We start from the raw sequence: 13,826 nt of genomic DNA on the forward strand, positions 1-13,826 counted from the left end.
AACCACATATTTCAATGTTGTAATTAGCTGTATCCGTTGTAATTACTGCTACTTACTTTGTTTTTTTAAATTATTAGAAAATACACTACGCATAACAAATAAGGAAGTATCGATATGTTTTAAAATGATGTACATGTTTTGCAGAAGTTGGACCAATAATTATAAAACCTTTAACGGCAAAGAACGTTTTGGAAAACACAGACTTTGAACTCGTCGTTTTCTTTGAAGCGGAAGATGACTGTCAAGTAACATGGTACCGTAATAACCAACTCATAGAGCCTAGAGATGACTGCATAATTAATACAGAAAGGGGGAAATCATTTGTTAAAGTTTTAGATACAGATAAAAGTAAACTTGGAAAATATGAAGTAATCATTGAATCTATGGATAAAACAATTAAATCAGCATGTTCAGTAAAATTATCAAAACCTTCAGACGAAGGGCAAGTGCAACCACCAGTGTTCATACGACCTCTCTATCCAAAAGAAATACGATTAGGCGATATACTTTTGATGGAAGCCGAGGTAATTTCTGTTCCATGTGCCTCTTTCCAATGGTTTATAAACACCAAGGAGGTTACGTCTCATGCAAAAGAAAACAAACTGAATAACATATACGTAACAACCAGAGAAAATATATCTTGTCTATGTATCGAAAACATTACAGAAGATTTGATTGGAGTTATAACGTGTAGAGCAGAAAATTTTGCAGGATCAGTGTCCTGTTCAGCTTCTTTAATTCTCATAGACAACGAACCTTGTTACGTAACAGGAAAGGGTCCTGAAATAGTAACACCCCTAAAGTCAGCCACTGTAATGGATGGAGAACCAATATATCTTACTTGTGAAGTATCTGGTGAACCTTGGCCGAAAATTGAATGGTATCATGATGACAAATTTATAAAAAAAGTTAGAGATATAACCTTTGCCCGGCAAGAATCGGGACTGTGTGGATTATGTATAAAAGAAGCCTTTCCAGAAATGTCGGGAAATTACAAATGTGTGGCGACAAACACTTTTGGAAGTAGTAGCACCGAATGTACAATAAATGTAGAAGGTAGCAGATTGGTTCCAGTTTCAATAAATATTTCATGATTGCATGAGTTGCATGTATGACACTGTAAAACACTGCACTTTATTTTCATACTTCACTAAAACATCCTAACATACACTTGCCATGCATCTGGAGGGATAAATAAACTACATAGGGTCATTAATTTAGTTTAAGAGTTATCTCCGACTGATGTAATGATTACAAGAATGAAACAGCAATTGGTTTGGGCAAACAACTCAGTTTCTCACCGTTCACTGCTTATTTATGCACAACAACATGATTATCACTGTTTATTAGGAGTTTACTTCAGAAAAATCAAAGTTTTTCATGTGACGAATGATTTTTTTGTTTTGTTGCACTTAGATTTTATGCTTTTTAAGAATGTGTAATGGATGATAATGATAATTAAAGATAGGCTATTGTGATGGCTATGATATTTATTATTTAGGAGCTGAAGAGTAATGATTTTGGGACACTCAAAATTCATAATCATAAATCAAATTTTAACCCATCAACCAAGTATTTAGTGACAAAATTCCCTTTGACCATCTTAAAAAGTTCTATCAGTTCAACAATTCTATAACCAAATATTGATCTGAATGGATTGTATCGAAAATGTTCATACGATCATAGGATACTATAAGATAGATACAGTGAAAATAATAATGAAAATTCTTCGTACTACTTGTAATTTGTAATAGAAAGATAAATAATTCCATGTATTAATATTTGTTTTATTTTCTAGCGTACGAATACGTCCCGAGTGCTTCGGAGGAAGATATACTCAGTGACGAGGTAAAGTAATCTGGTTTTACAAAATTAAGATCTTTACAAAATCGATAATGACATTATAGGGAAACAAGAAACGTGACTTAGGCGTTAATAGCAGTGCATCTTAAAATACCGGCCAAGTGCGAGTCGGAATCGCGCAACGAAGGTACCTACAAAAATTGACGGTTTTCGCAATTTTTCTTTTATTTGTGCTATAAGACGTTGCTTCGTACCCAAATTTCAAGATTCTGAGTTCACGGGAAGGACCCTGTAGGTTTTGATTCCCTTGCGAGCGTCGAAAATACTGAAAATACCGAATAAACGGATTGCGTTGGCTTAGATGTTTGATTTTTTCACAGCTCCAAGGGACAGCAGACTTGAGTAAATTTTAGCTTGATACCTCCTCGAGTTTCTGAGAAAAGGGGTCTTGACAGACGGACGGACAACAAAATGATCCTATAAGGGTTCCGTTTTTTCCTTTTGAGGTACGGAACCCTAAAAATGTTGCAAAGACGGGAAATATTATTCAAACTATTTTCCTGCGTACGAAGTTGCGGGCACAGATAGTTAAACATGTACGGAACCCTCGGTGGGCGACTACGACTCGCACTTGTACGGTTTTTTCATTCTTATCGATTTTGACATCTCACTCGTAGAGTACTTTCAGCAATGCAAGGAATTAATAAATACGCAATAAATGATTTATTGATTTGATTTGATATTTTGTTCTCTAAGAATATTAAATGTTGTGTTTATTAAAAAACTTATAAAACTCATTTATTTTTGTAAGTAGTCTTTTATAACTCACTATTACACGTCCCAGTATTAACCCTACCACTGCTTCGAGACAATAAATAATAAATTGGCCGGTGCTGAGAAGAAGCAGCTCAAGAAACTCAGACACTATAGGTTAAAAGGCAGTTATGTACCTGTAGTTTATGATAATTATGTAAAATAATAATGATGCTCAAAAAGTAGAGTTATCATCATGCCTTTTTAGTAATGATATATTTATTTTAAAATAATCGATTATTTTTTTCAGAGAACTAGTGATATAGAGGAATTTGCACCTCGTATAGTAAAAGCACTACCAACGGTTGTAGCGCCCAGCGAAGGCGAATTAACCCGGTACGATTAATATTTTATTATAAGCCCTTTGAGTTAAATGAAAACGCAGTTTCACATACTTATCAGTAACAGTAAAATTAATATCTGCTGAATTTCAGGTTAGAAGCAAAAGCAATTGGCGTGCCTAAACCACAAGTCCGGTGGATGAAACAAGGTGTCGAAATAATACAATCTCAAGAATACCAAATTGAAGAAATGGAAGATGGCACATCTATTTTAATTATACCCGAAGTTTACAAGGACGACACTGGAGAAATTAAATTTGAAGCCTACAACCCGCTCGGAGTCACATCCACTATTGCCGCTTTGTCTGTACAGAGTAAGTGGTTATTAGCAATTAAATATGCTAATACCTATACATACGTTTTTATTTTTCAGAAATGCATTGGGCAAGATAACGGAACTTAATGTAATAGCTATTCATTTAAGGCTGGATTGCACCAGCTTACTTTTAACAAACGTCAAAAATCTGTCAAACTCCAAACAGAAAGCACCGGTTACGGTTAAAGTTAGGTGGTGCAACTCAGCCTAAGACTTTTTATTCGAACGGTATAAAATTGGAGAAGTCACAGTTCAGGCTCAGTACCGGCACAGTGCGAAATATTCTTTCATACAGTTTCTATGAACGCATCCCCACTTGTCAGTGTCAGTGACAACACAGTGCTCTCAGTGTCAGTACCTACACCGGCAATCACGGACGTATTCGTTGACGACGATATTATTTGTCGGATCACGGACGCCGCCGCGGCATCAAAAACAAAATAACTTACTTCATAGTTTCTGAACAAGAATATTGAAACAGCTCTCTGACATTTTTAAATATTCGAAATATTTCACTGACGCAACACTGTAGCACTGATACTGAACTGAGCGGACACTGTGACGGAACTGTGGCTTTACTGATACGTGTGAATCGAGCTTAACGAAGTTTTTTGACATAATTTATTTTTGAGATAACGAAGGCAAGGTTAACTGTTCCAATTGGTATACCAACAGTAACTTTTAGTTAAAATTATTGAGAACTATAATAACTAACCTACTCAAATGACCTTTTTTTCAGTCTTCACAGACAAAAAAACATTTCTAGCTAAAACTGTGAAGTTACCGAATAATGAAGGCCTACCCTCTGTTAACAGGATTCGTCGCTGGAATTGAACCATTTTTATTCACACGTGTAAAATGTGCTACATGTGTAACCTAACCCCTTTTTCAACAGTGTCCCAATCCTTTCCTGAACTTTAAATACTTTCAAGTCATAATTTTCACTAAACACTGACAGTTTCACACTATGAACTGCTAAATATTATTTTCTAATTACGATACTTATTCAGATTTTTTTTTTAAATAAGTATGCTGCTACGAATGAAAGAAATTCATAATTATACAGTTTGAAAATAATAGCCGTGCTCGACAACGTGGTATTCTGTTAATTCCTGTACACACACTTCAAATATTATTTCTATTTAGTTTTAATGATAAAAAAAACAAATTCATAATAGTAATGTTAAATATCTTAGGTATCATTGGCACTAAGGAATACAGGAAACCGGAATGGGTCACTCATATGGAAGAATTGCAAGCCGCTCTTAAAGGTATCCCAACTAATATTATAAATGCGAAAGTAACTCTGTCTGTCTGTCTGTCTGTTACGCTTTCCCGCTTAAACCTCGCAACCGATTTCGATGAAATTTGGCAGGGACATAGTTTGAGTCCCGGGAATGGACATAGGATAGTTTTTATCCCGGTTTTTGAAACAGGGACGCGCGCGATAAAGTTTTTCTGTGACAGACAAAATTCCACGCGGGCGAAGCCGCGGGCAGAAAGCTAGTTATTAATAAATTATGAATGAGATGAGATTTCTTACTCGCAGTTATAATAATCATATTTTTTGCAGCAACACAATCTGTTCCAACTTTCGTCAAAGACATCTTGGGCGAACGTGTTCACGAGGATGAGACAGTTGTGTTTGAAGCTGTTTACAGCGGGAATCCCACACCAGGTACCTATGTTTTCTTTATTGGGCAAAAAATCAAGTAGGTACAAATATAATACGTCGTGTTATAGAATGCTAATTGTTTTCCTAACAATAAAATATTAAAAAAAAAATATCTATGCGTCTAAAAGTGGCGTCAACATAATAATATTTTTAAACTGGTAATAAATATCCTATATGTACCTATACAAAACAAAAATAATATAATTTATATATTTGTAGTTTTACCAATTTTTCGATATTTTTTTCAGAAATATTGTGGTACAAAGATGATAAAGTGATAAGGTCTGATGAAAGATTCATCATAGAAAATAAAGACAACCGCACAAGTTGTACGATTCGAAAAGCAGTGAAAGAATTGGAAGGATCATATATGTGTAAAGCTGTCAGTGATATAGGTATGGCAATAACTAAAGCTAAACTTCAAATATTCGAAAAAGGAGAAAAGATTAAGAAACATACTGCCAAGGAAGTGAAAGAAAAATTGAAAAAAGAAAAAGTAACTCGACGGGAAGATAAGGCCGTCAAGACTGAAACTGCTCTTGAAAAAACGGAAGATTTACTGGAATCCGCTAGTATTACTGAAGTACAGCCGATAGATGAGCCTGTCTCAATTAACGAGCGCATTGACAGACGAAAGGCTAAAGTGATAGTTACTGAGGCAGAACATGTGGAGATTACGGATACTGCTTCATACAAAAAGGTGGACAAAAAGGAAAAGACAAAACCAATGCCACAAAAAATAGAGCCAATTGTAACTCCACAAGACTATTTGGTATCATCACAGCAACAAAAAGAGGAGACAGCAGAACCTCTTGAGGACAGTCCTTACGAAAAACAGAAAGGTATTATTAAAATGGTTGACACTGATTCGCGAGTGGTTGCTGAAATAAATGAACTACTTGAAGTTATAAACGCTAAAGAATTTGGCTCTGGGGAGTCACCTTTGCGAGAATTAGCAAAAATTGGCTACATGCTTAGACGTGGTATAACGACAGATGAAATAGAAGGACTCTACGATTCTGAATATTTCCCAGCGTTAAGAATACCGCAATCACAGTCGGCTCTAGTTCAACTTGTAGAACGACAAGGTCATGGAGCGCTTATTACTGAAGTACTTACCGAAGAAACAACTCACGACGAAGATATTATCGCGGCAAAAGTAGGCTTCCGCGCATTCTTGAAAATGGTGGAAATGAAACATACTTCAGTCGAGGAAGTAATAGCTCACTTCTATCCTGAAGATTTCAAGCCCCGATCCTGGGAACAACGAGAGGCACATGAGGTATAATACTAAAAAAAATATATACACTACATACTTATTATAAAACAAAGTCGCTTTCCGGTCTGTCTGTCCCTATGTATGCTTAGAGCTTTAAAACTACGCAACGGCTTTGATGCGGTTTTTTTTAAATAGAGTGATTCATGGTGAAGATTTTTAAGTATAATACATTGTACCTGTGCGAAGCTGGGGCAGGTCGCTGGTATTTAATATGCATGAAAACATTATAAACGCGGAATCATGTTTTTTAATTTATATCTTATTTATTTATAGAAAAAGTGTGCTTCAGAAAAGTACAAAATTTGGTACCTACTAAAGTAAAAACATTGATAATTTATGTTTCAAATGATGTTTTCCTTTGTTTAAATAGGTCATCGTAGAATCATCGGCCGAATATTCTGCGAAAACACACATTCCAACAGTAATAAAAGGTAATAAGAACATAAAATTAAAAGTAAAACTATATTTAGCATGTTTTTCTGATTTAACGTAAAACGAAACCACCGCTCTCATAGTTGTAAAGATTTTCCTTATTTTTATGTTCTATTAAGCTTAAACTTGTTTGTGGTTCTTTTAATAAATTAAATTAAACACAACGTGACGCGTAATTTGACGGACACAGCTCTTTGTTTATGTATAGCGAAAAAATAACTTTTTTCTCATAAAATAATATAAATCATTATCTTCACATTCATAAAATGTTTTTCTAACCCAATTAGCTCGTGCCTTTGGTTGAGCTTACATCGGAGTACACATTTATGTACCAATGTGATTATTTAAGTCTCATACCTACAACACTAGTTAGCTACCAAAAAAGTTAAGATTGATATTGTATTAAAATATATTTAATAATTACAGATGAGAAAGTTATCAGCAAGGAACAGCGAGGTAAGTCTTAATTATAGTAAGTAACATAATATTGTAAGTAATATTTAAGATAATTAAAAGGTTCGCAGCTTGTAACTCATGCTTTGAATAACAAGTTGATGCCTGTTCTTACAACTAAAATGTAACGCTTTGCGGCTGTCTTATTAATGCTACAAGTAGAGCAATAACATTTAAATCAGAGAAATAACTTAAGAATACTTACCGATTGAATAAATATCGGATAATCCAGAAAGTGAAAAAAAAATAAAAAATAACTAAGTTAGAAAATAATAATTTACCAGATTAATACTTGTTAAAAACTAGACACTGAAAAGCCTTTTTATTTAAACCAATATCAAATCAATAATTATTTCGTTTATCTTATATGTGTTTATTTTATAAGAAACACAGCTTTTATTAATACTTGTAACTTAAATCTAAATTAATTGTAGGTATTATTTATGTACGCATTTATTAATTATAGAATTTTAAGTAATGCTCGGCCTATCTTTTTTCTACCTTATGCTTCTATTTTACGCAGCTTTGAATACTACATTTGGCTTCATCAGTGTGTGCTACATTCTTACTTATTAATATGAAGAAAATAGCGAGAGTTGTAAGTATTGACTTTCTATACAACCACTGCACTCATAGTTTAACAATAACTAAACACTTGCAGTTTATAACTCAAACAACACCTTAACAATAACAATGATCGTGGGCGCTTTTAGTTACTTATGTAGTGATAGGTTAGATTTAGACTGACAAATTGAAACAAATAAAATTTCGCCACTTTCACACTTTACTATAATTTCACAGATACCAAAGAGAATGACAAGAGTAGACGAAAATTAATATCTAAAGAGCAGGAATCCCTAGAAGTGGAGGAAGTATTGTATGAAGATAAAAAGTTCGCTGTAATGAGGTCAAAAGAAAAATTGGAACATTATGAAGAAGACAATACTGAAATTTTAGAAGATGAGCCATATTCATGCACAAAAGCATTGGCCGCAGACATTCCTGAAAGCCGAATTGAAATAGTACCGGCCAGTCAAGTAACACATCTTGTTTCTCCGAAAACCAATGATATAACAGCAAATATCAAAGTTGACAGTAATTACCCCTTAATGAATGAAACAAGAATTACACATGAAAATGAAATTCCACTTACATTAAAAGACAACACGAAGGCTTTTGGAAAACCAGTCATATCAGAGTTAGAACCGATACAAATAACACAAACCGAAGTAAGTACTTCGTTGGATGAATATGACATCGCTAAACCCAAAATGGAGATTAATGCCACTAAAGGCATTGTTCCGACTGAAGGATTAATAACTTCAGAAGTATTGACTAGCATTGAGGCTACTGATTTCAAAAAGACAGACCAGTCTTCTGAAAAAGCTAAACCAAATGTAATACCAAGAGATGCTTTACATGTTTCTGAAAATATAACATCTGACAAAGAAGATTTACTAGAAGATTTAACAGTAAAGAAACTAACAGCTACCGTTGGATATTCAACGTTGACCGGATTGAATGTTACGGAAGTAAATGAAGAAATGAAAGAACACGTTATGGAAACAACAACTAAAGATAAGATGGCAACGTCAAAACTTAATTTTACTTTATTAGAAAGTGTCGAAGTAGGTGAAGTATTTGTAGAAGACAAATCAGGTAAATATTATCCTGAACTTATAGTACCTACTGAGACGGCCAAAAAAGAATTGCTAGTTTCGAATCAATTGATTACTGAAATACACAATTTACAAGAAAAGGAAGGATCTCTAGCCACACTTAAAATACCACAAACACAGGAGGCGAACATTGATGTAACATCAACAGACAGTATAGTAGTAAAAGTTGAAGAGTTACACGAAAAAGAGGGGCAGTTACCAAAAATTGAGATGCCAACTCAAATAAATGTAGACAAAGACGTAATGTTACATACTAGTTTATGTAATACCATAGTTACTTCTCAGTTAAAAGAAACGGAATTCACTCCTGAACCAGTAACTACTAAAAAGGCAACTATAGGTGTAACAGAACATCAACATAAGTTCAATACGGAAACAAATATACAAGATTCAGAAAATGTTTTCGAAAAACATAAATCAGCAGCCACTACTCAAGCAGAGGTATCATTATCTTTGCTAGATAATTCTATAATTGAAGAAGTACAAATTAATGAAAGTGAAAAAGAACTCTTAATTAAGGACGATGTTCCGTCTGCCAAGGCTGAAGCTGAGTTTAAATCTAGTCAGCCAATTGTTACTTCTCAAATTTTGGAGCTCACATCAACAGGGGAGTTAGGTATTATGGATAAAATGACAGATGATACTGCAACCGAGACAATAATAACAGAATGTGCCAAAATTGTGATGTCACCATTAGTGCATGATCAAGAAACTACAGAAGATTATAAGACTAAAAAACCTGAAAATATTACAACGTCTTTGGTACCTAATGTCCCAATTACAGTCTCTGAAATAGAATCAAATGAGTTAGAAAGTAAACTCAATTTAAATAAATTACCCGATAAAGTATGTGCAAAGCAATCTCCAACGCACCATCTCAAAACACCCCTTTCTGAAGAAATTACAACAGCAGATCAATACGATAGTCTTAAACCGCTTGACATAATCTCAGAAAAAGCCACAGAGCAAAGAGATTTACAAAAAGAAATAAGAATACTTCAAACCACAGTTGATGAACAACTTCAAAAATTAGATCAGAATGAGATCTTACATAGTAACGCTAATGCTACATTTATAGGTAATGAAAGTATAAAGGTAACTGAAATAATCTCAAACGTAACTGAAGAAAATCTTGAAATAGCCAACACTAAGCCAAACGTTTTTGCCAAAATGGATATAGACGCAGATCACAAGATAGCCTTAACTTCAGAAATAAATTTAGGTGATGTACTAAATCCTTTGGGGCTTATAACCCCTAAACAGGAAGCTGCTAGTTTAACATCTAGCGCACTGTCTTCACTTGAAGTAACTGAAACAAAAGTTTTAGACAGTCAGTCAGATTTATCAGCTGACACGAAACCAGAACTTAAATATCTGAAGCCGGATGTTGTCTCATTAGCAGAAACAATAAATGTTACAGAGGTTATCCAACATGAGAAGGAAACGAATTATGAACAAACAACAGCACCAGAAACTTGTATAGCGTCTGCTGATTTGGTTGGCCAACCGGTTGCTATATTGTCAGAATTAATTCCAGATTCATCTGTTGGTATAGCCAAAGAGGACAATATACTTGAGTTGACTAAAAAAGCTACAGTGGAAAATATCACTCACAAAGAAATTATAACCAGTATGACAAATTCAAACGAAAAAGAAATGATTTTAAAGAAAGCTGAAAGACCAATTTCGGCAGCTGCTATGGTTAACATCGATTCAAGCCAAGCTTTAATGATAGAAGAAAATCTATCAGAATCTCTTCCTACTCCTGTTATTCAAGAGAAAGTATTAAAAGCTACTGCTCAAGAAACTACAATAAATAAAGAAGCCATTATACAACAAGAAACTGTAGCGCACACATCAGAACAGGATTTGATTTTAAAGGAAAAAGAATGCAAGATAAATCCTAAGCTAACTTTGACAGCTTTACAAGTTCCAGAATACACAGAAAGATTGATGGTAGAACATGAAAATGAATTCACAAGTGAAACTACGCCTGATCATCAAACAGCAGAGTCATCTGTGATCTTAAAACATGGTTTTGAAACAACAGAAATTGTATCCCAATCAGAAAATCTTGAAGAAACGCAAAATACTTCGGTTCCCTACAAAAAAGCAGCACCAAAAGTAGATGAAATTTACGGAAAAACCGCTAAAGTTCAAGAAATTATTCCTAACCAATCTGCAGGGGATTTAGCAATTGAAAAAGTTGTATCTCAAGTACCTGACGTGTCACCAGTCACTTCTCTAACAGTTGAACAGACAGAGATAATTACAGCAGAAAAAGAGATGGTACTAACGAAAGAAATAACAAAAACATCAAATATTGAACCACAGTATTCTGAAAAAATAGCAATAATAACTAGTAATGTTGATGCTGTAGACCAAGAGCAGGAATTTGAGGGCAAATTTTCCATTCCTGGACGCAAAATATCTGTAGGAATAGTGCCTTTGAGCAGTACAATAAATTCAGAGGTTTTATTAAGCGGTAATACTGAAGATTTTAGTGAGCAAAATATCAAAACATCCACAGCTATTGAGGTACCTATGGACTTACAAAAACATATACACGAGACGGAAGTTTTCCTTGGAGAAAAAGAATCTATTTTATCGAAAGTTAAAACTGATATGCAAACTGCCTCCACAAAACTTACGGAAGTTGCAGCGACGCAGATAACCGAAATAAATACAGTTGAAAAAGAAATGCTTTTGGCAGATACAGTAAAAGCTACTGAATTAGAAGCTATATCATCAATTAGTGAAAAACAACCATTACAGAATACTGAAGTTATAGCAACAATTGAAAGTGAAATTTTACAGGTGTCTCAACAAACACTGTCGAATGCACTTTTACTACAAGGTGAGCAAGAAGCTTTACAGCAGTCTGAGCCATTTGTCGGAGAGATAGAAAATAATTTTATGGTCGAAAAAGTGACTGAAAGATTGCCAACAAAAAGTCTGAACGAACAAAGACCATTGGATATAACTGAAATAATGGTAACGGAATCAGAAAACTTGTTGGATAGCAACTTAAAAACTAAACTTGAAACGTTAAATCCTGATTTTGAAAAAAGCTTTTATGTTCAAATATCAGAAATTGCCTCTTCTGAAAGAGAAGAACACTTTGATATTAGTAAGATAAACGATGACAAAACAGTTAATCCAACGTCAAGTATAACCCCTTACTCTAGTGTAGGAGTTATTGAAAATATAATTAACGAAAAGGAAGATTTATTCAAAACAAAAAGTGAATATAAGTCTCAACAAGCCGGATTTTCAGTTGAATCACAACTTCACGTTACAGTGATTGACAATTTAATAACGGAAAAAGAAGAAGCTCTGAAACCGCTGACATTACCATCAACAAATGATAACCAAAACCAAGACATAACACTTTTAAGTCATTTAATGACATCAGAAACAGTAACGCTAGAAGATAGTACGGAAATTTATGAAAAAAAATCAAATGAAGAAAAAGCTAAAACTTCCCAAGATATGATTGAAGCTATAAATAATGAGCAACAACAAGTTTTTGAGCAAATTCAAGATTTAATAGCATCGGGAAAACAAGAACTACTACAAGCCAATCAAAAGATAATCGATTTGAAATCTCTAGAACAAGTAGAAGTTATTCCTCAAGAAAGTTCAGATTTTCTAACAAAAGATCATAAAAAAGAAGAAAACGCTTCAACTACTCATACCTTAGTAAAGGAACTTGTTTCTGAGCAGCCACATGTAGTAGAGACTACATCTGCATTAATAACAGAGAAATATGAACCCGACAGTAACCAACCTTCATTTGACATCGAGACACGAAAAAGTTGCATCATTACTGAGAGTATACCTCAAGAAATCCCACAAGCTTTCACAACAGGCGTACAAAAATCTAATAAAATATTGGAACAGGTAATAGAAATTAGACATTTAGAACAAACTGAAGTAGTTCCAAGCGAGAACGTGGATGAATTAAAAGATGTTCAGACTATTGAAGAAAAAACCATTACAGAGGTGCCTCATGAGAATTTGGCACTGATTCAAAGTAAAACCATGGTTCATGAGAAAGAAACTGAAACACACTTTGAAAAACCTTTGACTATGGGAAAAGTTACAACTTCAGTCAATACTAACGAAGGCATATCAGTATTTGAAGTAACCCAGGGAGATACACAAGGCAACTACGTCTCAGAGCAAGGTAAAGAAACAAAAGCAGAAAAATCTATAACTTTACTTTCACATTTGCAATGTACAGAACACATACCGGAAACTCATACTAGTGAACTTTTAACACATGAAGTACAACCTAGGTTGTCAAATATAACATCTACCAGTATATCGCCTTTGATAATCACAGACAATACTATCTTCCAAAAAGAAACCGACTTACAAATTCAAACAACTAAAAAACAAACACTGCGTAAAGGTTTGACAGTTGCAAACGAAATAGAAGTCACTACCGAATTCATCGATGAGCAAATATCACCCATGCCAGAAAAATCTCAAGAAAACATACCAGTTCGTAAAATTACTCAATCTGAAGATCGCGAAGATGTCGTCATTTCGGAACAAGAAGTATACACTAAGGGTAAGTAATGTAATGTATTTATAAATTAGATTATTAGAAATCTAAGGGTCTTCTCAGCGTTACTGCTCAGGATAAATATCATCATTGATGAACTATTTATACAAACACATTTATAAGTTATGGGACCGTTTTGACGTTATTTTGTATGGTGTGGTTTTAACAGGACTATTTTAACACGGTTGCAAGTTACACATAACCAGGAAAAACAAATTAGGGTGAAGTAAACGGCACTCGGATATTTATTTTTGGAAAGCTTAAAAAAATGATAAGAAACTGAGCAGCCGTATACTCCATCTTAAAGTCTATCATCCTACTTGACACACAGAACAGTCAAAGCATTTTAAAATTAATATTTATTTGACACTATGAAGATTTTTACACTAAATCGGTAGACAAATACAAAAAACTAGCAGAAAGGTGAGATAAGTATGAATTATGCTTTTTAATTATATGGTA

The 13,826-nt window shown here is 34.0% G+C and overlaps 1 protein-coding gene across 12 annotated transcripts in view; it reads left to right on the forward strand.

Moving 5' to 3' along the window:
• The window catches only part of LOC135086950 (titin), a 117,165-nt gene that overhangs the window by 57,490 nt on the left and 45,849 nt on the right, over positions 1–13,826 (forward strand). For 5 of the 12 annotated variants that reach the window (XM_063981773.1, XM_063981777.1, XM_063981778.1 and 2 more), the window contains exons 23-32: positions 145–1,056; positions 1,799–1,848; positions 2,867–2,952; positions 3,051–3,271; positions 4,470–4,544; positions 4,847–4,951; positions 5,197–6,230; positions 6,598–6,658; positions 7,086–7,115; positions 7,914–13,370. In XM_063981773.1, coding sequence (XP_063837843.1) covers positions 145–1,056; positions 1,799–1,848; positions 2,867–2,952; positions 3,051–3,271; positions 4,470–4,544; positions 4,847–4,951; positions 5,197–6,230; positions 6,598–6,658; positions 7,086–7,115; positions 7,914–13,370 — 8,031 coding nt within the window. Of the gene's footprint in view, positions 1–144; positions 1,057–1,798; positions 1,849–2,866; positions 2,953–3,050; positions 3,272–4,469; positions 4,545–4,846; positions 4,952–5,196; positions 6,231–6,597; positions 6,659–7,085; positions 7,116–7,635; positions 7,714–7,913; positions 13,371–13,826 lie in introns of those variants that run through there. The other 7 variants (XM_063981776.1, XM_063981782.1, XM_063981783.1 and 4 more) reach the window with 4 other exon arrangements.

This window comes from Ostrinia nubilalis, chromosome Z, assembly GCF_963855985.1.
Source record: "Ostrinia nubilalis chromosome Z, ilOstNubi1.1, whole genome shotgun sequence".
Lineage (NCBI taxonomy): Eukaryota > Metazoa > Arthropoda > Insecta > Lepidoptera > Crambidae > Ostrinia > Ostrinia nubilalis.